Here is a 26,376-nt window from a genome sequence, read left to right on the forward strand (position 1 = left end):
GAAGGGACTGAAATTTTAGATGAGGCAGGAGGAACAGGTAAGTTGTTTTTTTTTTAAGTATTTTATTTATTTATTTGACAGAGATCGATCACAAGTAAGCAGAGAGGCAGGCAGAGAGAGGGGGGGAAGAAGGCTCCCCGCCGAGCAGAGAGCCCGATGTGGGGCTCGATCCCAGGACCCTGAGACCATGACCTGAGCTGAAGGCAGAGGTTTAACCCACTGAGCCACCCAGGTGCCCCAAACAGCTAAGTTTTATTAAGGATTTAGGTCTTCATCCTGAGGTAAAAGTTATCCAAAGTCTTCAGATCAAGAAAGTGTTCAACATTCTCGGAATTCCATGTCGGAAAAGACCACTCTAACTGCAATGGAGAGCAAAGATTTAAAAGAGAGCAGAAGGGATGGAACAGACTGGGTTATCATTCCGATAATTCACATGAAAGAGAACAACATTTGAATGAAACTGGTGATGATAAAAATGAACATGAGACAGACTCTAGAGATAGTCAGGAAGTAAAATCCACAAACTCAGCACTAAATTGGATGTGAGGGAACAATACGAAGCGTCAACCATGTTTCTTCAATGTCTGGCTCACAAAACTGGGTAGATGACAAGGTCATTCTCTGAGGTAACAAGAAAAGCTGAAAGCAACAGGTTGGCTGGTCAGAGTTGGGAGTTTGGTTTCAGATTGTGTCAAACGTGAGACGCCAAAATGAGCTTTCAGTTAGCAGACACACACATTTTATGTGTCTCATCATCTAAGAATATTATGAGAAGAAAGACAGGTTTGTGACTTAGGTGACTAGGTTGATGGTATGATTTACTAAAACGGGCAACACATGAGAAGTAGATTTTGTAGAACAGATTAAATATTTAGCTTGGGACTTATTAAAAAATGGTCTGCTTATAAGACATCTAAACCCAAAGCTCTGGAGAACAGCTTCAATTGGAAATGAGGATTTAGGAGTCATGAGTTTAACAAAGAAAGTAGAAGCCAAGGGCATGAATGAGAGCTTCCAGGGAAACCACTGGTGTGTCTCCAGTACCTAGGAGTACAGAGCAGGAAAAAAGAGGAAAAACAAAAGAAAGAAAAGAAGGGAAGGTGAGTAAGGAAGAGAAAAAAAATGGGTCAAGGGAAGAATGCCAATAAAATACCAACATACAAGCACACAAAGGAGACCATGAAAGTATGGACCCTAATGCAGAATATAAGACTTAGGAGGCAGTACTGTCAAGTAAATTCTGGGATGAGAGCATTTCACACACAAAAAAGGGGAAGCTAACCATGAGAAATACACAAAACTCAAGATCTTTGTGTAAAACTGAAATAGTAGGCTTGGCAATTAAATCAGTATCAAACAACACCTGTAAGAATACAAATGAACAGCCCCATGCACTACAGAAATACATATAAATCATTTCAGCTCTTCTGAAAAAGTACAGTGGCAAATTCTGTGAAAATTAAAAACAGATACACTCTTTTTACCCAACAATGTTACTTTCAGGAATCTCTCCCTAGGATTAAGAGCACCAATATATAAGGATATACACACAAGGATGTTTATTACAACACTATTTATGGTCGGGGGGAGAGGAGAGTTAGGACCAATCTGTGTCCAAAGATAAATGGTTAAATAAATCATGGTACATTTGTATTGTGAAATATTAAAGCAGCTGCTTTAAATAATGAACTACATCTGCAGCTATGACACTGGAGGGTTTTTCAGGATGTAACGTCATATGAATAAAGCAAATTGCAAAATAATGTAGAAGGCATGTGCTCATTTCTCTAAAACCAGTTTAGACACATGTACATGGATGTGTCTGCATATGTTATGAGCATGGGGAGCATAAGAAAGGACATACACGAGGCTTTAACCTCAAGTAATATCAGCAAAGTAGGCCATAAACTGGAAAGAGGATGGGGCAATTTTGAACCTCTCTCCTATATATATTTGTACTTTATCACTGAAGTAAACACATATAACTTATTCAATTTTTAAGGAGGAATTTAATAATTTTTTTTTTTAAAGATTGGTGTCAAAACCAGTTTGGATTAAAGGACAGGACAAAAGTGAAAAGGCAGTCTATGTTGAAGTACACAGGAAGTAAACATGGGAACACAGACTACTCTTTCAAGGAGTCTAGCAACAAAGGGGAAACGGGAGGACAGAATTAAAGGAGGATAAAGGACCAAAATAAAGCACATGTCCTTTTAAGACTAGAGAACTGCCCTCACAACAGTCCGACAGAGTGTGGATGGAAAAGGAGAAGACAAAAATCTAGAGAGATTTTGAGGCATACTTCACAGAAAACAGAAATGGATGCTCCTACCTCAGATCATTCCCCAGCTCCTATTACAATAAATATAATCAGGCCAAAAAAGTGTACTTTTATAAAAATCCTAGAAGAAATCTGATCATTTAACTTACTATGTATCACTGGACAACTTCCAAAATATCTTATAAAAAGATTTACATCCAAGGCGGCACTAGAAAGAATAAGTTTCAAAGTTGGGTGCTTTTGCAACAGATCTCTTAACTTTGTAAGTAAAAAATCACTAAATCGATCTCTTTCGTGTACTTCATCCTGCAATAAACAAAAATAAAACCATGGAATAGTTAAAACATTATGGATGACGAAGTCTTTAAAAGTACAGAGCCACTAGGTTTTATAATAATTCAAATTTAATGTGAATAAGTCCAATCAGTACTCATGAAAATTTTGTATTATGGATAATGCAGAAATAATAAGACACCAACAACCACCATGGGTAACAAAGCACCACCTCCTAGAGGATATAAAGGACAAACTACAACAAATTCTGAAGTACTGGAGCCTAATGTATTTTTAATACATAGAAAATGTATTTAAATATGCTTCCAGGCACGCCTGGGTGGCTCAGTCAGTTAAGCCGCTTGCTCAGTCATGATCCCAGGGTCCTGGGATCAAGTCCCACATCAGGCTCCTTGCTCAGCAGGAAACCTGCTTCTCTCTCCACCTCAGCCTGCCACTCTGCCTGCTTGTGCGCTCTCGCTCTCTCTCTCTCTCTCTCTCTCTGACAAATAAATAAATAAATAAAATCTTTTAGATAAGTAAATAAATAAATAAATAAGCTTCCATTAGCATTGGGGCATAGGTGCACCCTTTGGTTTGAATGCACACAACTAGTAAGTTTCCAAAAGCTGCTTACTGCAAACTTATACAACTTAATCTAATGTTTTTCTGACACAAACTGGATAAAAACTTAGAATTTTTTTTTTTTTTTAGAATTTTTTAGTAAGGTGGTAATTCATCCACTTCATCAGTAGCTACTTAATTTAGCAGCTTAATTATGAAGTTAAATGACTCCAAAGTGTACCCCAAGGCCCCGCATCGGGCTCCCTGCTTGGCAAGGAGCCTTCTTCTCCCTCTCCCACTCCCCCTGCTTGTACTCCCTCTCTCACTCTCTGTCCAATAAATTAATAAAAACTTTTTTGAAAAAAAAGTGCACTCCAAGACTAGGAAATACACGCTAGCTAAAGGAGGAATCAGATGACTAAGCACACAGGAAAAAGGAAACCTTCACCATTCTGGGAAATGCTAAGCACATGTATCATTTTCTCATACAAAAAGCACTTTGGAAAAACTTTCCTACTTACTTTATTTGCCCTCATAAAACCTTACTTACATAAAACCTAAAGTCTTACTGATAGTAAGAATATCTCTACTTGATACAAGTATTTATGTCTAACAATTACAGGCAATAGAAAGCAACCTGATTATAACAGCTGTTTAAAATAATTGGTTTTCATGCATATTCTATCCTAAAAATGTCATTACATATTCAACGTTCTAAGCAATCTGAGTTGTACGCGGCAAACCTGGCAATATTCTTACCACAATAACATGTGTCACAGTTGACAATGTACTATCTCCTGCCATCAATGTACGAAGCAATACCCCATTAGTGCAAAATGTCAGAAGTGTCTTTGGAGAAACCCTTTTTAAAAAAATAAAAATAAAGCGTGCAATTACAACTCTTACATGTAATGAAAACATAATCACATTAAATGTCAGTCTCATATGTACTTTAATAAGGGTTACTTAAGGCTACTAATATAATGGCGATCTGGTATGCGTGCTTTATGACCCAAGTTATGTGAAATATGTCTTTCATACCTGATTATCTTACAAAATTTTTATTAACAGCCTTTAATTAATTATTTTGTTAAGGAACCATAAATAGATTTTTTTAAAAAACCTTTAACACTTTTTGCTCAGAGGAAAAAAGTACATCATAAATGAGCAGCTTTTTGAATTACTACATCCAAACTACAGAGAGCAAAGAAACAGTACACTGATCAAGAAGGTACTACTAGTACCACTTCTAATAATTAATTCCGTTACTATCATTTATTGTTTACTATAAATTTCACATCAAACCTGGGCTCTAGCTGCTTTTACTGGACCCATTTTATAGATGAGAAAACTGAGGTTCAAAGAGGTGAATTTAACTAGTATTTGATCATAAAACTATGAAACAGGATTTGTAACTATGGCCCAACTCTTTTTTAACCTATGTATTCAAAACCTTACTAAGTTCAGTCATGACCTCAATATCTTATCAAAGACTTTCTTGAAGCAAAATGATCTAATTTTTTAACCAACATATCCCCTGTATTTAGTGAAACATAAACATTAGTCTTTTTGAAGACCGATCAAAGATAGGCTATCGGAGAACCAGAATTACCTGCTTTCTAATCGGATCTGATATCCAATTGTTTGACCAATCCTTTCTCTTCTCTCTGCAGCAACTCTTTCGGCCACAGCAATTGCGGCTAACCGTCTTGGCTGGGTACAAAATATACGGCAGGGGATACCATTTTTAAAGCAATCATCTAAAAGGAACTGAGGAATCTGAAACGAAAGTTTTAAAGTCTATAAGATAACATGACTGAACACCCACAAAGTCCAGTGGAAAAACTACTGGAACTAAAAAAGAAGTTCTGTAACATGTCCTAACATAAAATAATCATAAAATCAACAACTTTGATATAACTTCTAACAATCAACTAGAAAATATAGTTTTAAAAGATCTTATTTACAAGAGAAACTAAAATATTAAAAACAAATTTATATACAGAGCACCTCGGTGGCTCGGTTAAGCGTTCAACTTTTGACTTTGATTTCGGCTCAGGTCATGATCTGCGGTATAAAATCCAGCACTCTAGGGACGCCTGGGTAGCTCAGTGGGTTAAGCCGCTGCCTTCAGCTCAGGTCATGATCCTAGGGTCCTGGGATCGAGTCCCGTATCGGGCTCCTTGCTCAGCAGGGAGCCTGCCTCTCTCTCTGCCTCTGCCTGCCTCTCTGCCTGCTTGTGTGCTTTCTCTCTCTCTCTTTCTGACAAATAAATAAATAAAATCTTTAAAAAAAAAAAATAAAAAAAAAAATAAAATAAAATAAAATAAAATCCAGCACTCTTGTCGGGCTGTGCCCTAGGGGTAGAGTCTGCTTAAGATTCTCTCTCTTTCCCTCTGCCCCTGCCCCACCCTCTCACTCTAAAATAAAATTTTAAAAATTCATATAAAAACAGTTAACTCTTGCACAAAGAAGACAATAAATTACAACTAAAAGACATGAACTGAATAAAGAAATATGACACAATCTTGAGTGGAAATAATCAGTAATTGCAAAAATGTCAATTCTCTCCAAATTATCTATGAAATGAATGAAACAACAATCCAAATTCCGTTGGAATTTTTTTTTTTTTTTTTTTTTTAGAGAGAGAGAGAGAGAGATCACAAGTAGGCAGAGAGGCAGGCAGAGAGAGAGGGAAGCAGGCTCCCTGCCGAGCAGAGAGCCCGATGCGGGGCTCGATCCCAGGACCCTGAGACCATGACCTGAGCCGAAGGCAGAGGCTTAACCCACTGAGCCACCCAGGTGCCCCTCCATTGGAATTTTTTAAATAGTGAAAAGCCTAAAGAAAACCAAAATGGCCTAATACTGGGATTGTAGGAACCTTTCTACACTCAATTCAAACAGGTCAGAAAGACTTAAAAAGTTAAGTCTTTCCCACCCTACCACTATCAGTAGTCTCCAAAAAAGTAACTACTATTTCTTATGAATGTTTTTGGCGGGAAAGTATTCACACAATTTAAAGTATTTCTGTATATAAACAGGTTTTTATTCACATAAAGTGATTACTGTATTTAATGTTTATAATTTGCAGATTTCCCTTAACATGCAGATCTACCCACTCCACTCTAATAGCTGCATATTCCATCCTACGGATGTGCTGTAATTTAACAAGTATCATGTTAAATTATCTCCAGTTTTTTAGGCTATTACTGATGCTTGTTATTTTAAAAAGTGCTGCGGTGTATACCTATTTTCACAAACGTTTGCATATACGTTATATATATGTGTGTCAAGTGAAAGAGTATATAAATTTAATTTGGACAGAAACATCACCAAAGTGCCCTTCCAAAACAATTTATACTTAGACCCATAAAACAGAAGATGCTGTTTCCCCAACACCTACTCAAATATTGAATATCATCAACCTTTTAATTTCTGCCAATCTGATAGTTGAAAAAAAAATTTTTTTTAAAGATTTTAGTTATTTATTTGACAGAGAGAGATCACAAGTAGGCAGAGAGGCAGGCAGAAAGAGAGGGGAAGCAGGCTCCCTATTGAGCAGAGAGCCCGATGTGGGGCTTGATTACAGAACCCTGAGATCGTGACCTGAGCCGAAGGCAGAGGCTTAACCCGCTGAGCCACCCAGGCGCCCCAAGATAGTTGAAAATTTTAATTGTTCTTTTTGATTTCATCTCTTTAACAGTGAGTGAGAGAGAACTTCATTTTATGCATGTCTTGGCCTCTAGGATCTTTTTTAACTTGACTAGTTTATCCAGAAATGTAAAGGAACCCAAATTAAGAAATGTTTAAAAAGAGAAGATAGTAAAGAGGAATACTATGCTACACATTATAAAACTACAAAAAGTAAAAAGAGGATCTTGGCACAAAAATAGATAATTAAAGATAAAACAAAAAATTCCAGGGGACTGGGTGGCTCAGTGGGTTAAGGCCTCTGCCTCTGGCTCAGGTCATGATCCCAGGATCCTGGGATCAAGCCCCGCATCGGGCTCTCTGCTCAGTGGGAAGCCTGCTTCCCCCTCTCTCTCTGCCTGTGTCTCTGCCTATTTGTGATCGCTGTCAAAAAAATAAATAAAATCTTAAAAAAAAAAAAAAAAAACACAAAAAATTCCAGAAACAGACCCAGGTACTATAGAAACTTAGTATTTGATCAAAAGTGGTACCCTAACTAAAAGGGGAAAGAATAATTAAATAAAAATTACATTGGAACAACTAAATAATAACATGAGGAAAACAGTGAGATTCCTACCTGATACGATATTATAAGTTCCAGATGGACTTTTTAAAACTTTAGTACAAAAATATTAGAATAAAATATTTATAGGGAAGTGTTTTTTTTTTAATCCTGAGGTAGTAAATGCCTTTCTTAGCATGGCTCAAAGCCCTAAAAAATGACTGACAGGTTGGACTAAATAAAAATGTGAAACTAATACAAAGAATACCACAAGCAAAGCTAAAAACACAAACAAAAACTGACAAAATCATTTTGAGGATCTCTCAACAGGCAACAGACATGTACCCATAATATATAAAGACATGTACCCAAAACATATAAAATATATATTAAACAATTAAAAATAAACCAAAAATAGGGCACCTGGGTGGCTCAGTAGGTTAAGCGACTGCCTTCAGCTCAGGTCATGATCCCAGAGTCCTGGGATTGAGTCCCACATCGGGCTCCCAGCTCCATGGGGAGTCTGCTTCTCCCTCTGACCTTCTCCCCTTTCATGCTCTCTCTCACTCTCTCTTTCTCTCTCAAGTAAATAAATAAAATCTTAAAAAAAGAATTCAGATATACTGAATATCTAACTTCTGCCGGCACTGTCCCATAGTCCTAACTACCACAAACCTCCCTTAAGATGGGGTTCATTTAAAAAAAAATACTAAATAGGGGCGCCTGGGTGGCTCAGTGGGTTAAAGCCTCTGCCTTCAGCTCAGGTCTTGATCCCGGGGTCGTGGGATCAGGCCCCACATCGGGCTCTCTGCTCAGCAGGGAGCCTGCTCCCCTTCCTCTCTCTGCCTGCCTCTGCCTACTTGTGATCTCTGTCTGTCAAATAAATAAATAAAATCTTTTTAAAAAATAAAAAAATAAAAAATAAAAAAAATACTAAATAAACCAAAATTTAAAAATAAAACCAAAATGATTAAAAATAATCCAAATTTCTAATCTGGATTAAAATTAAACCAAAATGATTAAAAATAAACTAAAATGATTAAGCCAAACGAAAAATGAGGTATAAATAAGCAACCCACAGAACAAGCAAAAATGAAAAGATACTCAACTAAGAAAGGAAATACAAATTAAAACATTATTTCGGGACGCCTGGGTGGCTCAGTTGGTTAAGCAGCTGCCTTCGGCTCAGGTCATGATCCCAGCGTCCTGGGATCGAGTCCCACATCAGGCTCCTTGCTTGGCGGGGAGCCTGCTTCTCCCTCTGCCTCTGCCTGCCATTCTGTCTGCCTGTGCTCGCTCTCTCTCCTTCTCTCTCTCTGACAAATAAATAAATAAAATCTTTAAAAAAAAAAAAACATTATTTCTTGTTTATCAGATTAATAAAGGTAAATCATTGCTGCCCAAGCTTCAAAGAAATGGGAACCTTCAATATCTTCAATTTTATTATAATACAACTCTCTTTTGAGTTATCAGACAATAACTAGCTAATCTAGCTACTAAAATTTAACTGCCACATTCTTGACCAAGCATTTCCACTCCTAGGAACTTACCCTATGAAACTACTCCCATAAATTAGCAAAGAAGTATTAGAATACAATATTAAGAAGTACAATACAAGAATAAAATCCCTATTGTGCCACTTCCTAGCTATGGGAATATGGACAGATTATATCTTTAAGTTCCAGTTTTTATTCCTCACCTGTAGAGATAATAAAAAGCCTACATGTGTTGAGGTTACTGAGAGATTTAAACGAGCGAACTCAAAAGTTCAACACATAGTAAATTGTCATTTTTTATCATTGTTATTGTAAAATGTTCGGGAATACTATAAAGTTTTTTTTTTAGATGAGTTATATCTCTGGGGCACCTGGGTGGCTCAGTTGTTAACCATCTGCCTCTGGCTCAGGTCATGATCCCAGGGTCCTAGGATCAAGCCCCACGTCTGGCTCCCTGCTCTATGGGAAGCCTGCTTCTCCCTCTCCCACTCCCCCTGCTTGTGTTCCCTCTCTTGCTGTGTTTCTCCCTGTCAAATAAATAAGTAAAATCTTAAAAAAGAAAAAAAAAAGAGTTATATCTCTAGCTACTGAAAAATATCCCATATCTTTTAAGTGAAAAAAGCAAGATGCAAAAGGCATATTATTTCATGTTTGTTTATAAATATATATATATATATATATATGTATATATATATGTATACATATATATATATATATGGCGCCTGGATGGCTCAGTTGTTAAGCCTCTGCCTTCGGCTCAGGTCATGATCTCAGGGTCTTGGAATGGAGTCCTGCATTGGGCTCTCTGCTCAGCGGGGAGCCTGTTTCCTTCTCTCTCAATCTGTCTGCCTCTCTGCCTACTTGTGATCTCTCTCTCTGTCAAATAAATAAATAAAATCTTTTTTAAAAAATAAAATAAAATAAAATAAATATATATATCAGTGGTTATATATAATATCTAATATGTTATATATATAATTATACATGTACATATATATATCAGTGCTCTAAAGAAAATGAAACGCAAAGATCAAAAAATTAAAAAAAAAAACAAATACATACTCCAAGTTTCTGACAAAAATGCATGGAAAGTAGCAAGAGAATTAGAAATCTTTCACTTTCTATGTACTATTTTCCATAATGTTTGAATTTTACATAATGAACATGAACAGTGAACATGAAAATGCAAAAGGCAATTAACTTCCTAATGCTAGTAAAGGCAAGATGAAACTGGCTAATGATATGAACTTTGAATTCTATTACATTTATATTTCATAAAACAGATACATCAGTAATTTTATTTGAACTCCTCAAATAAGATGTGATCATTTCTTAGGTGTAAACCCAGTAAATTAATAGTTTCTTCTCGAAAAGCCATAATCAAATAATCCATTTCTAATTAAATTCTCAAGTATCGTCATACCTAATATAATGATACACATAATTGTGAAAATAAGCATACCTAATGCCCATATACAAAGATCATTTAGCAAGGATATTCAAATAATTTAAATGAAAACACAAATTTATTATATTTGTCAAAACTTTCATAATCTCCCTTCAGTATATGTGCTGCCAAAGTAAGCTCTCGTAATCCCTGCTCAATATAATTAGAAAGAGTACAATTAAAACCTACTGGCAAAACTTACTCTAATACTAAATCAACAACTGAACCAATTCTCTGGAATGACTCCATGGAATTCCAATTAATCATAAAAGGACTCACGCTAAAGAAAAATCTTATACATTGTGCTCAGGTAAAAATTTCATCGTGTTTTTCATTATCCAGCTTTAGAGGCTCATGTTTTAGGCATAGTTACACCTCTGTAAAAATGGCTAAGTCCTTCAAGTGAATAAGTGGTAAACTTTATAGTCAACTTTGCCTCTACCCCCTTGCCTTACCTATGGACTAGGCTTATTACGCCAACCGATATGACCATAGGAAATGTTAAGTGATTGTCAAAAGCAAATTTATATGTCCATAAAAGAAGAGAAAAAAATGTAAAATTATATTGACTATTCTATCTGAATCTATCAAAATCAAGGTAATTTTACTATTTTAACATGTGAACATGTAAAAAACATAAACAAGGTCAAATCACTATACCATACTTACTTCCAATCCATCACCCAATGAGGGAAATCGCACACTGAAGCACTTTGATACTAAACATCCAAGTCAAACCTGTCATACTAACTCCATTCTAGAGCCAACTTTATTTTTTTAACACTGTATCATTAATATTAAGGAATCTCCTTCTACATCTGTCACAAAGCCCAGGCTCGGTTAACAGGGATGAGTCCTGGAGGTAATTACACACGACTCTGGACTTTCTGGTTATAAGCACTGTCTTCTCTCTCTACCTCAGCCAAAAACCCAGACTCCTGAGGCCTGGATCCCTGCCTCCCTATTCACGGGAGATGCCGAAGCCAACGATGTAGGAGACTTTCTCAGAGGAGAAGACGACTTTGTCTTTCCAGAAGACAAACCCTCTACTTTGTTTTATGAGACGGATAGCAACCCCAAACCACAAACAGGTTGGGACCTGCGCAGGTCTCAATGTCTACAGTCGACTTTATATTAACACATCATTGTTAATACTGCTGTTAATTTAGCTGCTACATACAAAACACTGGTAGGCTCATTACAGACATCTCTAAACTTCACCGTAAATGGGAGCAATTATTAGCTCCATTTTACAAATGTGGGCTCTGGCTCACGGAGGTTACAAGACTAGCCTCGTCCATATCCCTTTATGCCCAATCATATGCCCCACGTCTATTTTTTTTTAAGATTTTATTTATTTATTGAACAGACAAAGATCACAAGTAGGCAGAGAGGCAGGCAGAGAGAGAGAGAGAGAGAGAGGAGGAAGCAGGCTCCCTGCCGAGCAGAGAGCCCAATGCAGGACTCGATCCCAGGAGCCTGAGATCATGACCTGAGCCTAAGGCAGCGGCTTAACCCACTGAGCCACCCAGGCGCCCACCCCCCCTCGTCTATTTAAACGAAGCCCCAATGTGTTAGCTTAAAAGTATTATTTTTAAAACATTTCCTTTCTATAAACTCTCAAAGTGCACTCCCAGCAGTATTTCTAAAATAACCACTAAGTAACCAAAAGGGGCTTTTTTGGTTAAAATACATTCAGTACAAATTTGATATAAAACTATCCTGTGGGATAAAATATTGTTTTCCATAAAAAACAAAGCAGAAACAAACCTGCGTAGTCTTTCCAGACCCAGTTTCTCCTACAATCAAAACTACTTTATTTTCTTTAATTATTTTAACAATTTCTTCTTGTTTCTCAAACACAGGCAGAGACTGCCTGAAAGAATCAAATTCCGATTCCCCTCTTTTCACTGGAATCTGAGGTATGCCATTGTTGAGTCGCCCACTTGTTTTGCTCATTTCCCGGTTTTCTTTGAAAATGAATAAAAGAACAAAAAAAAAATTATGGTCAGCAATGTTTAAAAAGTGTAGAAAACAAAGATAAGTAATTTCCAATGTAATTCCATTCGAATGTTTCTTCTCTACTCAGTCTACATAAAGTTAGCGAGCAATGCACCACTGCTGTACTCCTACACTTAATACTCTTTAAAAACAAGTTACAAATTTCGGTTATCAATCAAAAGGCCAATTTCTAAAAGTATTTCTGGTGCATAATGTTTACAAATGAACAGAAATCAATCACTCTGTAACCACTAAAAATATAACAGGATTCTGATATCGTAAAAGAGTTTTCATGCTTGCTTCTATCAATAATGACACAAAAAACTAAAATGGGAAACAACGTGCATAACAAGTCTTTTATGCACAATATGAAAACACATTGTGAAAAGAGTAATAGTCTGTATGTGTAAAGTTAAATATGTAAGACTATGTGATCATATAGAATACGTATAAATATAAGGTCCTAATCTTAACAAATTTCCTTATGAAGAATTTGAGTCAGCATCTACATTTAATTAATGAGCAGACAGGAATAAAAAAGAGGCATGATGTGTTTTATATTCTTCACATAACTCAAAACATTTTAACATTTTTGTGGCCATGTATTTAGAACTTAAATTCCTTGCTATCTAGGACTATGTATTTTCTACACTCTGCAAACCTACTCCAACAGACAATGGAAATAATGCGTATCTGTCACTTTAGGTAAATAATAATTTTCTAAGAAGTTATTTTTCCAAATAATAAAATTAGAACTTCATTTTATAACCTAAAAATATTATTTATCTACCTTCTGGCAAGTTAGTGTACTGAAGACTCTGTCCTCTTACCAGAAGCTAAAGCCCAAATTCAAAAGCTCACCGATTAGCATGTCTCAGCAGTGTAACATAGGAAAGTCCAGACTGTGGAGTCAAATCCCAGCTCTGCAGTTTAGTGGCTAGTTGAGTAGCCTTGAGTAAATTACTTAACTGCTCTGAACCCATTTAATCACCCCTGAAATAGAGGAAATTCTGGCCTTGGAAGGTTCTATGAGGCCCTATATAAAGAGTTTATGACATTGTCTAGCATACAACGGGTGCTCAATAGACAGCTGTCACTGTGACGCTTGAAGACTTGTCTAACTTTATCACGTGCCTTAACACTGCATGTCATTCCAAAACCTCCACAGTTCTTTCTCATTTCTAACAAACGATTCAAACTGAGAAATCTTACTGCATCTTAGTTTTTAAAAAAAAAATAAATTTAAAATGGTAAAAGAACAGTCATCAAATAATAGGATAGACAAGGAAGCTCCCCAGAAAATACATACCAGCTTCAACTGCAAACACATTTCCTCTTTCTGTTTTAGGTAGAAGTTCAGTACGCTCTTTATTGGTGACAGGAAATCTCTGAATTAGGCTCCTAACAGCATGTTTTGTATTATGAGTCAAATTACAGGTCATCATTGCATGAGCTGTTTCTGATCCATCTTTCTTCTTCACAGTTAGGTATCTATTTGCTCCCTTTCTGAATATTAATAAAAATCATTTATTTACTACATAGAGTCAATTTGTTCACAAATGATGTATGCCTACTTAGAAAACATGTCTCAAGTAAAACATTGAAAAAAATCAAAATGCTTTGGAAGAAGATGCTGAAAATCCCAAAAAAGTCTATAAGAAGGGGGTTTGGTGCTGAAGTGGCCACAAGACCATATTCAGTTAAAATTTCAAACTGCAGCAAATCCAGATTTTAAACCTCCCAAGTGGCTTACTTACCCACAAATGTTGAAGTCTGACTTAGCAGACTTCATGATGGATGAAACATCACCAGTTGGAAGCATACAGAGGGAGAAAACCAATCTGAACAACAGAATCTAAAAACACTAATAAAAAAGGTACAGTTCATAGCCCACTGAATGTTTCCATAGTATGCTGGTAATGTCACATCCCATGAAAACCTGTTGAGAACCAAGCTTAGTGGCTGGACCAAAAAAGCATAAATCAACATTACTGGTAAGTATTTTCACATGCATCTTGGGAAAAAGAAATTTTTCAAAGCTTTGGGCTCTCGCCTTCAGTTACAAAGTCATTACCTGATACATCTTTATAACTGTTATCAAATTATTTGATGTAAGTGTATTTGTTGCTTCAATTGGTCCAGGACTGATGATGTCTTCTATGACTTCTGTAGCTCCAAGAGTTTCAGGTACAATGTTATACACACAGGAAGTCCTCAAATGCGTTTTGACTGATTTAGAAATGCATGTCCATAATCTAATACAATAGAGTACTCGTAAAGCACTCAGGCTCTAAAAGCATACCAACGTGGATTTGAATCCTAGCTCCACTACTTATCAGCTGTGGGACTATAAACAAATTATTTAATAGCTCTGACCCTAAGATAATAGTAATACCTGCCCCAAAGGATTACTCATGACTATATAAGATAACGCATATAAACGGCAAAATCTGTTACAAAGTAAGTATTAAATGAATGAAAGCTATTATTACATAGTCTGGAAAAAAATAACTTATTTTTAAAAGTTACCCAAAATATTTCATAAAACGTTCTACCACTTGTTACTGTCACTATCACATTACAGAAGTGAGCAACAAAACCACAAATACAATGAAAAGTACATGTACACTTTTCCTAATTTTCATTATTTAAAATTTTTTAACAATATTTTCACAGCAAAAACAGTATCGAACTGGAGATTAACCTATACAGTTTGAGCTGTCTAAGCCTTAAGTGAGACTTTTGAGTTACCAAGATTTTTAATTTCTAGAAACTCTTTATGGAAGGCTTTAATGAATTATTAAGTGTTCAGAACTATCTAATCTATTCCTTAACAAGCTCTTAGTGATCTTTAAATTACGAGATAAAGGTGAAATAACTAAATTTAACCTGATCTAAGAATTTTGGTTATTTCTATGGTAAATAAGAATTACTGGATTCTAGAGGTAATTTCTGCAGTAGGTTCTTCTCCCATGGACCTTTCTAAAAACTCAGCACAGTCATTATAGACACAATCATTCACTCCCCTCCTGTGCCATTTATTTCATAAAACTTTCAACTACAGAAGGCAGGAAGTGTCCAGGAATGAATGAGCACTAGAGCCAAGAGCCAGGAGTCTTGTGTTCAACTAACTAGCTATATGATCAAAAATTTTATTCCTCTCACACCATACACAAGTTAATTTAAAAATCTCTGCTGTATCTATCAGCTCCAAGAGGCTTTAATTTTCTTGAAAACTGTCTCTGGAAAGTTCTGCCGTATTTCACCTTTAGCTAATTTTATTTCATTCATTCATTCAATCATTATCATATATTGAGCACCTACTGTATGACAGGCACTATGCTAGAAGCTGGGATTACAAAGTTGAGTAGAATATACTCTCCTCACAAGCTCACAACTAAAATGGGTCAGATTCAAACTTTCCTAACATAAGCTGCCTACTAATAATACAGCATTTAAGTACAAAAATAACTTCAAAGTAAGCATGTGTGAGTACTTGGCCATTACCATTTAAAATTTACTGAATTCATTTTGAACACAGATGGTAGGGTAGAAAGATATAATCAACTCGATAGTTTTTATATTTTAGGAAGATTCTACTTGTGGCTCCTAGTGCTCTCATTCCTGCCACATTCAGCACCAGTGACACCGGTAAATGATAAAGATTAGTGAAATGTTCAATAAAATATTTATCTTGTTGTGAGGATGAAAACATTCAACACACCAGAGATTTGTCCTACTTTGTAAACTAACACACTGAAATCTCATTATGTTTTCATTCCAAAGTGGCACTACTCTTTGAATAAAACCGTTAAGAGACTCCTTTTCAAAACAAAATTAACTAGAAACTAGCTGCACAATGCTAAATAAATTAATGTCACAATTTTTTCAAAATAAAATGCAAGCTCCACATGTGAATTTTAAACATAAATGTGCTAATATTACAGGCAAGAACATAATATCTAACTTTCAAAGTGTAAAAGTAATCAATACATGCTATCAGGAAGTTTGGCATTTCCATGGCTTCTTCCTTTTTAAAAAAAAAAAACTATTAACTCATCAAATTTGATGCAATTTTAATATCAACTTGTCAATTTATACAGCATGTTACTGAACATTTACCTCAAATAGAACCATATGCCTTACTATTCTCCACTCTCCTAATCCGTAAACAGTTGAAAAAATCAGCTAGGGGGAACCTGGGTGGCACAGTAGGTTAAGTGCCCAACTCTTGGTTCCAGTTCAGGTCATAATCTCAGTGTCATGAGATTGAGCCCCTCATGGGGCTCCGTGCTGGGCATGGAGTCTGCTTGAGATTCTCTCTCTCCCTCTGCCCCTCCCCTTACCCCCTGCTCATGCACGTGCACATGCACACGCACACTCTACCCCTCCCTCTGCCCCTCGTCCATGCACCCGCACACTCTCTCTAATAATCCTTTTCTTAAAAAAAAAATAAGCTAAAGAGCCAAAATCTGAGATGACAATGTAAGAAGCTCACAGCCACCAAGGAGCTAAATGTCTCAAAAAATAATCCACATTCACACGATGCCTTACAGATGCATCATTTCCTATTTCCTTAATTTATACTTCTTTTAGGCAGAAAGATGCAAAAACCTAACTCCAAACCATTTTCTTCCCAATACTGTAGAATAGAATTGTGAATTTATTGAAGTTTATATCACACTAATTTGTACTTTCTTTTGTGATTATGTGGAAATTAATAAACCAATCCGTCAACTCTGTCACTAAACAAAGTTGCTCTCATGTCATGGACACTATGATGGTGGCACACTGGTTCATTCTGTGACTTTGGACTATGAACAACTTAAAGGCGAGATCTACCTAATATTTCCATTTTAACTTCTCACAGCTCCTAGGACATTACTGTGCCCCTATAAACAATCAAAAAGTAATGAAACATTAACTATGTTCAAATCCTGGCTCTGCCCCTTGCTAGCTATGTGCTCTTGGGAAAATTACTTAATGTCTCCAACCCCGAACTGCCTCACCTATTAGACAGATACCGGATGTTATTAATAGAATCTACTGATTAAGACTATGGTCAGCATGAACTAATCTACTTAAAACCTCCAGCACCAGGCCTGCTGCATAAGAGTACTTAATAAACATGAACTGTCACTATTTTTACTATTGGGCATCGTAGGCTGTTTCTTTTCAATGGATGCCCAGAAAGTCAGTAAGACACTTAAGTAACCTTTAACCAATTTTTCCTATTTGAAGTAGGGGCAGAAAAGAAAAGTGCAATACATAATCTTCCCAGGCAAGAGGCAATGGAGGTAGGAACCTGAATCTGAACAGGGGGGCTTTCTTACAGGGTAGAGACTTGCAGTCAGGGTGACTAGAACACATGGATACCTAGGAAGCAGGAATGTCAGCAATCACAGGGTAAGAAACCTGTACCTGGAAAACCTATTTCCACGTACTTCATAGTTTCTCTTTCCACAAGTCTTTAACAGAATTCATTTGGTAAATTTCATTTTGTGTAACTAAGACTAGAAAGAACAGGAAAAGAAATTCTGTTCTGTTCATGAGACTCAGAAAAGTGTGCTCTTAAAACGAAAACTCAGATTTCAGTTGGGGAAAAACGGAAACAAATTATAAGGAGGTGAAATTTCAGTATGGAGAAGCTTGCCGACAATTTCAAACAAAACTTTAGGCTACACTAAAGAGCACAATATGAGGACATTACTCCGACAAGAGAAATTTCACCCAAAGATGAGCAATTATAAAAAGTAATCCACAACAAGTAATCAATTGCAAAATCTATCCAACTCTTCAGGAGGAAAGGAAAAACAAAATCCAGCACACATGGTTGAATTTTGAAAGAAAGGAGAGCAAAAAGGAGAAAGTGATGAGAAAAAATAAGTGTAAACTTTCACACAGTAAGCCTAGAATCTATTCTCAGACCTTGTAAGATGCTCAAAATAAACTACAGAATCTGAACTAAAACAAAGAGACTTAACTCCTTCATACTTTACATTTAAGAAAACAGGCCCTGAAAGTTAAGGGCCATGACCAAAGCTGGAGAAGGAGGCAGTAAGACACAAGGAGTCAAATCCAACTTGCCTGCCTTTTCCGCCACACCAGGCTTTCTCTCGAATACATATTAAGAAACCATGATACCAGGTACAAAAGGGGGGGAAAAAGGCAGAAAAACTAAGGAAGTGGGGGAAAAAATCCTCTACTCAATGGTGAACAAAAGAACCCATAAAAACAGGTGCCTGGGTGGTTAAGCGGCTGCCTTCGGCTCAGGTCATGATCCCAGGGTCCTGGGATTGAGTCCACATCGGGCTCCCTGTTCAGCAGGGAGCCTGCTTCTCCCTCTCCCTCTGCCTGCCACTCTGCCTACTTGTGCTCACTCTCCAACTCCCTGTCAAATAAATTTTAAAAATCTAAGAAAAACAAAACAAAACAAAACAAAAAACATAAAAATGTAAGTCAGGTACAAATTCTCATGTAAGTGAAAAGAAAGGATACAAGAACCACATTCAAAGTTCCTCCTATACGTGAAAAGAAGAAAAGGCATTTGAAAATCACAAGGACCACTAGATAAACATTGTACTACCTTTAATCAAAGATAAAAAGGGGAGGGAAAGTGCTAGGACATTCCCTAGAGGGTTTGTAGAGCGCAAGGAATAGTGACTAGAGTCTAGATGAGAAGGCAGGGTTGGCTGGCTTCCCTCAGCATCTTTTTTCCTCTCTCCTTTCAGTGTTTCCTCATCCACCTTTTTTTGTCCTGATAACTTCTATCTTGAACTCTCCCCTGCCCCAGGTTTCTCCATTTGGGACCATCCCTTAAATAATCGTGCTACTGGACAGAAGCAGATGTCATCCATTCTAAGGGACTGCTATTCTAAGGGTAATTTCTAAAGGTCATTTCCATGTTAACTGTTCAGAATTCACAACCCATTCGACCACAGAAATGATGGAGCTACAGAACTGTGCCTTTACAACAAATGCTTTCAGACAACCTTTTAGCAGCAACTCTTAACCCAAACAACAATGAAAACTGGAAGATTTCTCTAAGTCTGCATTGTGAAAATTAATAAAGGGAAACCTCACTAAGTGGAAACACACTAGTGGAAAGGGGATGTGAGCAAGGGAGACTGGTAGGACAAGCCCAACTACTCATGTCAGTTCCAGGAAGAATTGTCTATTACAGACCCAGCTGAGGAGCCTCAAGAGGAAAGAAACTTGGGGGCACCTGGGTAGCTCAGTTGGTTAAGTCTGGTTAAGATTTAATCTGTCTGACTCCTGATTTCAGCTCGGGCCATGATCTCAGGGTTGTGGGATCAAGCCCTGTGTCGAGCTCCATGCTGGGTGTTGAGCCTGCTTAAGATTCTCTATCTCCCTCCCCCTTTGCCTCTACCCCTTTCCCTCCCACTCTGTGGGGGAAAAAAAAAAAGGAAAGAAAAGGAGCTTCTACTACGGACCTCAACAGGAAAGCTTTATATTGCTTCTTCTTCTTCTTCTACAAGAAATCAACCATCCCTGAAACCCAGCCAATGAGAAACTGTCATCACCCTTCTGGCTTCTCTCTAACTTTTGTTCAGGACAACCCCTCCCAACTTCCTCCTTCTCCACAAAATCATGCTCCTCTCTTTTGTTTGTTGGACTTGTAGTAGCTTGCTTGTCCCAGCCTGCAACCCCCTACTTCCAAAGAAACCCACCTCTTGCTCGCAAAGTAACTGGCAGTTTTATTTCTAAGGTTAAAGGCAGCAACTACATTTGTCAGGAAAGCCTGACTACATGGACATGAGTCTATTTCTAGTATTTATTTATCTTACTGTGAACATCCATGGTTACCAGCAGAAATAATGTGATTAAATGTAATGCCTGTACCTTATGAGGGGTATTACATAACACATTTCAAATATACCCTAAAATCTGAATCTCAAAATCCACTTGTTCCAAGTGTTTTTGGATAAAGGATTATGGCTCTGTACTCTTTTCATCTGCAAGTGCAGTATTTAACTTATCCAGATGACTATGATATGGGCATGCCCAAAATCTACCATTGTTTTCCAGCCCTGGCCTTAGTGATGTTCAAAATGCACGTTCACCTAAGCTAAAGCCCATCTTCCTCTAATGTAGCATTGTGGGCATTCAAAAGCCAGACATTCCTACATCAGATACTTTCCTCTTAGGACTTATCCTGCTGTTTGTTACAAATATTGACCTCATAATCTTTTGTTTTCTCTCTTCTTAACCTAAACCCTGGTAAGCTGAAATTTTATCTTTCTTCCCCAACCCTGGTTCTTAACAAGAGGTCACTCTGGCACTGTCTAGAGGCATTCTGGGTTGTTAAAACGGTGAGTGGAGTTGCTCCTGGGTAAGGTTAGATATGCTACAATACACAAGGCAGCCCTCCAAAATAATTATCCAGTTTGAAATGTTAGTAGTGCCAATATTGAGAAACCCTGCTATATATAGCAATCCCATCATTCTTATCCCCAAAATGAAATTGTTCCATGTAATTTTAAAATTGAGCCCTTCAAATTGGATAGTTCAAATGACTTTTTCTCTCTGTGGTCAGTGGTCCTCAAATATAGGACCATTTTATTTAGTCAATTTTTTTAAAAATTTTATTTATTTGACAGACAGAGATCACAAGTAGGCAGAGAGGCAGAGAGAGAGAAAGGGGTAAGCAGGCTCTCTGCCCAGCAGAGAGCCCATACGGGGCTCGATCCCAGGACCCTGAGATCATGACCCGAGCCGAAGGCAGAGGCTTTAACCCACTGAGCCACCCGGGCACCCCTATTTAGTCATTTTTAATCACCAGATTCTTAAGCTGATGGGAAAGAAAACAATGATTATGTATTCTAAAGTTACCATTACAGTATAGTAACATTAAAAGAAATAGTTCTGTAAATAATTGTACTTATTATCTTTAGTCCATCCATTCTTTTTTAAAAAGGAGACTAGTTTCTACGAAAAAAGAAAACACTTTCTTCCAGCAAGCAACTTCAACTTTTAAACTATTTTTCTTACACTTTAAATTTTACTTTTTTTTTTTTTTAAACCCCCTAACGGAAAACGCAAAGAGCTGAGTTTGGTACAGACATGAATCAGTTTATCTACAATATAATTAAGGATGTGAATCTAAAACAGTAGTAACTACTTAAATGGAGTCAGGAACATTTCTCTTTTTTGGTAAATAATTATGTTTAAATAAGAAAAACTATCAGCTTACCCTTTACTTTTAGAGACCAAACCAAGAGATTGACTCAATCGATGAATAAAGGCTCTTTCAGTGCTGGTCAAAGAGGAAGGAAATTCCATTTCTACATGGAAAAAAAAAAAATACACACACACACACAAAGGACCATTTGGGAATACACGATTTTCTATAAAGGTGCTTCAATAAACATACAGATATAAAATGTGAAAAAAATGGGCGCCCGGGTGGCTCAGTCAGTTGAGCACACGACTCTTGATTTCTGCTCTAGTCATGATCTCAGGGCCGTGAGACTGAGCTCCAAGTGGGGCTCCACACTGGGCATAGAGTCGGCTTCAGATTCTCTCTCTCCCTCTCTCTTCCCCTCCCCAAAGCATTCTTAAAAAAAAAAAAAAAAAAAATCCTTTAAGCATATGTGATTTTATGTGAAAAGTCATTTTCATTCTGTGAAAAGGTCATTTTATGCGTGAAGTCGTGATTAATTCAATTAACTGCTGAATGTCTACCAGAGTTACCATATTAATAAAAATTAAATCTAAACGTGATAGAGGACTCTCCTGTTCACCAAAGATTACTCCTCTTATTTGTACTGGAATCTTCAATTTGGTAAGATGACTAATTGATGAACCTATTTTCCTATTTTAACTTAGTTGAGTCCTGACCTGCTTAATTCGCAAAAGGTTCGTTTCCTTCTGCAATGAGCGATGCTCAAGCATTATAAATGCTCAATGTCAAACCCCATTGTCTTTGCTTTCAAAACTGTCTAGAATTAATATTTCACTATCGTAGAGGGGACGTGTTGCTTTCCTATTGCTGAGGCTTTGTTTACGGCAAACAAATTCTGCTCAAGTCCCTGCCTGTTCTGGACTGTAAGGTTCCAAAGTCAAGGGCCTCCACCTAGGCCAGCAAATCGGAATGGACACTATGTTGTACAGATCACCGCGGGTGGGCTGTGGGTTCTGCACGCTATGACCCAAGGCAAGGAGCTTTCTAGCCTTAAGGGGTATGAAAGACGTTTCATCCACCAAAACCGGTTTAATTTTTTTCGGTGTTTAAGCGTGATGCTTTCGGGATTTCAACCAAGCACTACATATTGCCAATGCATTTATTCGTCTGGTGTCCTCTGCTCTCCTGCTGTAGCTTAAACGTGCCTCAGCTAAGGCTACCATAATCTCCTTTTAAAAAAGAGGGGGGGATCAATACCTAAAAACTGTGGCTTCGACGCCCCCAAGCTGCCTGCCTGAAGGCCTCTCTCTGGATGAAAGAAACGCGTCCTGCAGGGGAGCAACGCGCCTCTTTCCACCTTCTGACTCACGCCAGGTAAGTGCTTCAGCCCAGCGGATATGCAGGGAGCCCGTGCCTCCCACCCAGCGCTACGAAGCGCGCCCCGGGCCCGCCGCGGAGGCCGGCTCCAGTGCGCCGCGGGCCGGGGGGCGGCCCAAGCCTTCCCGCCCCACTCTGAGGCGGCCCCTTTACACGGTGGGTCCCGGCGTGGGGGAGACGGGGCAGCCGGCGGGGTCCCCGTCGGGAACCTCACCTCTCTGGTCCCCGTATCGGAAGCGCTCCAGAGCGATATTGACCGCGATCTTCACCTCCTCGTCTATACGAATGTCCTTCAGCCCCCTCGCCCGGCCCCCGACCCCAGGGCCGCCCTGAGCTGGGCCACCCCCGCCGCCGCCAGGAGCGGGCGGCCGCGGGGAGACGCTGCTCGGCCTGGACATGGCCCTGAGAAGTTCTCCCCGCGGGGGAGCGGCCAGGCCTGCGGGCGTTCGGTAAATGACAGGGACGGACGGCCACGGCCGGAAATGGACCGCTCCGCAGGCGGCCTGAGCAGGGCCGGGGTCAGCAGAAACCCCCCGTCACCACAACAGCCGAGGCGGCGCCGGCGCCACGGAGAGCCCCGGCGAAGCGGAGAGCGCCGGCGTGATGACGTCACCAGGGCAGCGGGCGCCAGTGACCTCAGCGCGTCGGCCGCTTCTCGCCTCCCCGCAGTTGCCTGCCAGTGTCGCGGCCCCCACGCCGCCCATTCTCTCCGACTTCCCCCGTCCGCACCTCCGCACCAAGGGGCTCCCGTGCCTCCTTTTATTCTTTCCCTAAACCTTCATTAATTCTTTCGGTGAGCCTGTGCGGGCTCCCGCTGTGTGCCCGGCGGGCACTACGCCACCACGTAGGTGTGGGACCAGACTGACGCGGGTTCTGCCCTCAAGGAGTTCACATTCTCGTGGGGGTAGAGTTGCCAGATGTAGCACGTAAAAAGGCAGGATGCCCCCTTTTATTTGCGTTCAGATAACGAATAGGTTTTCAGAATTTCCTATGCAATATTTGGGAACACGTAGTTAAAAAAAAAAAAAAAAACTTATACTACTGAAATGCAAGCTTAACAGAGCACCTGTATTTTATGTGGCGACCCTAAATGGGGGACTCTTTTGTTTGGGAAGTCAAAGAGGATTATGAGAATTTGCTCTTCCTTGCGTACAGTTCCACTGACATATACCTAATCCCAGCCACCCTAACTGCTTCCACTCTGGTCTTTCCATGATCCAAAGACTCTGGTCTTTGCTCTTCTGCAAAGAGCAACCAGAGTGATCCTTCCAAAAATATAAGCCTGATAGGGGCAGCTGGGTGGTTTAGTGGGTTAAGCTCCTGCCTTTAGCTCAGGCCCTGATCCCAGGGTCCTAGGATTGAGCCCCACATCAGGTTCCATGCTCAGCAAGGAGTCTGCTTCTCCCTCCCCTTCTGCCCCTCTCCCCTGCTCACGTTCTCTTCCTCTCTCTCAAAATAAATAAAAAAATTTTTTCCCAATATTTTATTTATTTGACACAGAGAGAGATCACAAGTAGGCAGAGAGGCAGCAGGGAGAGAGGGGGAAGCAGTCTCCCCACCAAGCAGAGAGCCCGATGCGGGACTCGATCCCAGGACCCTGAGATCATGACCTGAGCTGAAGGCAGAGGCTTAACCCACTGAGCCACCCAGGCGCCCCTCAAAATAAATAAAATCCTAAAAAGATAAAAATATAAGCCAGGTAGGCTAACACTCCTACATAAAGCACTCCAGTAACTCCCTATTCCAACTACTAAAAACCCACCTTTTTTTTTTTTTTGAGATTTTGTTTATTTATTTGACAGAGAGAGTGTGCAAGCAGAAGAAGGGGGAGCAGCAGAGGGAGAGGAAGAAGTAGGCTCCCCACGAAGCAGGGCTCCATCTCAAGACCCTGGAATCATGACCTGAGCCTAAGGCAGATGCTTAGATTTTATTTATTTATTTGACAGACAGAGATCACAAGCAGGCAGAGAGAGAGGAGAAAGCAGGCTTCCCGCGGAACAGAGAGCCCAATGTGGGGCTCGATCCCAGGACCATGGGATCATGACCTGAGCTGAAGGCAGAGGCTTTAACCCACTGAGTCACCCAGGCGCCCCAGATGCTTAATGGACGGAGCCCCCTAGGCGCCCTAAAAACCCACAATTTTTTACCATGACCCTCAAGACCCTACTGAGCAGGCCTCTGCCCTACCTCCCGAAATCTCATCTCCCACCACTCTCATCCCCACTTTCAGTGCTCAAATGCTCTCTTTTCTTTCTCTCCCATGAACACACCCAAGTTCATTACCATCAAGGGAACTTTCCAGTTGCATAGTTTCCTCCTGCCCAGACAATATTCCTCCCAGTACTTCCTCATCATTTAAGACAGGATTCTATCCCTTACCTAGACAGGCTTTCTTACATCAATCCATTATGATTTACCACTGCTTGAAATTATTTTGTTTATTTATTTATAATTTGCTCTTTTCACTAGATTATAAACTCAAGAGCCAGAACCTTTTTTTATCTTGTTTGTTGGTTTCATCAGCAGCTAAAACTGCAGAGACACAAAAACAAATATTCATTGGTTGGCCATATTTTAGAATCTGGAATCAGGACTGATCATCTCCACCCTCTAAACACTTACTTCGTAATCCTTGAGCTCCTAATCTCTTTGGGGCAGCAAAGGGAGAGAGAATCCCAAGCAGGCTCCACACACAGCACAGAGCCTGAGGCTGGGCTCGATCCCACTATCCTGAGAGCATGACCTGAGCCAAAATCAAGAGTGCGACACTCAACCAACTGAGCCCCCAAGGGGGATTTTGACTTGTAGTTCCCTGATGATGAGTGATACTGAGCATTTTTTCACCTGTCTGTTCACCATCTGGATGTCTTCCTTGAAAAAAATATCTGTTCATGTCTTCTGCCTGTTGCAGAAATAGGTTTATATTCTGGCCCCAGCATAGATATCACTGAACTATGTGAACATTTACTACTACCTTGATCTCTGTGTATCATAATTTCCTTAGCTGTGCCAATATAATACCTGTCACTAATTGAGAGCCCGGGGCACTGTCTTTATTTTCCCAAGCTTCACAAAACCATATGAAGTAGTTATATCACCTCGTGATACAGATAATACAGATGAAGAAGCAGGCTGCATGAGATTAAAATAACTGACCTGGGTGCCTGGGTGACCCCTGCCTTCGGCTTGGGTCATGGTCGCAGGGTCCTGGGATTGAGCCCCGCATTGGGCTCTCTGCTCAGTGGGGAGCCTGCTTCCCCTTCTCTCTCTGCCTGCCTCTCTGCCTACTTGTGACCTCTTTTTCTGTCAAATAAATAAATAAAATCTTTAAAAAATAATAATAAAATAAAATAACTGACCCAAGGCCATGCTACTAGTAACGAATGAGGTAGAGATAGAAAGCTGGCCCAGGCTATGATGAAGCCCAGCTTCATTCCGAGACAAACCACAGATAGTAGATAATATCTGAGCATACCAAGTATGTAGTGAGAAAACATTTTATAAGGGGTCAGGCACATAACTGTTTTCAATCTTATCCCATAACATCAGAGTTCCACCAATTATTGGCTTGACCAATTACTCTAACCTTCAGATTTCCCC

The 26,376-nt window shown here is 39.2% G+C and overlaps 1 protein-coding gene across 2 annotated transcripts in view; it reads right to left on the reverse strand.

Moving 5' to 3' along the window:
* The window catches only part of LOC111158882 (YTH domain containing 2), a 72,941-nt gene extending 49,643 nt beyond the window's left edge, over positions 1 to 23,298 (reverse strand). The window contains exons 1-7 of one of the 2 annotated variants that reach the window (XM_022521180.1): positions 22,991 to 23,298; positions 21,469 to 21,559; positions 13,564 to 13,760; positions 12,024 to 12,223; positions 4,731 to 4,897; positions 3,878 to 3,980; positions 2,431 to 2,587 (exon numbers count right to left, since the gene is read on the reverse strand). In XM_022521180.1, coding sequence (XP_022376888.1) covers positions 2,431 to 2,587; positions 3,878 to 3,980; positions 4,731 to 4,897; positions 12,024 to 12,223; positions 13,564 to 13,760; positions 21,469 to 21,559; positions 22,991 to 23,174 — 1,099 coding nt within the window. In that variant the 5' untranslated portion in view covers positions 23,175 to 23,298. The remainder of the gene's footprint in view (positions 1 to 2,430; positions 2,588 to 3,877; positions 3,981 to 4,730; positions 4,898 to 12,023; positions 12,224 to 13,563; positions 13,761 to 21,468; positions 21,560 to 22,990) is intronic. The other variant, XM_022521179.1, reaches the window with a different exon arrangement.
* Between the last annotated feature and the right edge of the window lie 3,078 nt (positions 23,299 to 26,376).

This window comes from Enhydra lutris, unplaced genomic scaffold (assembly GCF_002288905.1).
Source record: "Enhydra lutris kenyoni isolate GAN:26980312 unplaced genomic scaffold, ASM228890v2 scaffoldscaffold64, whole genome shotgun sequence".
Classification (NCBI taxonomy): Eukaryota; Metazoa; Chordata; class Mammalia; order Carnivora; family Mustelidae; genus Enhydra; species Enhydra lutris.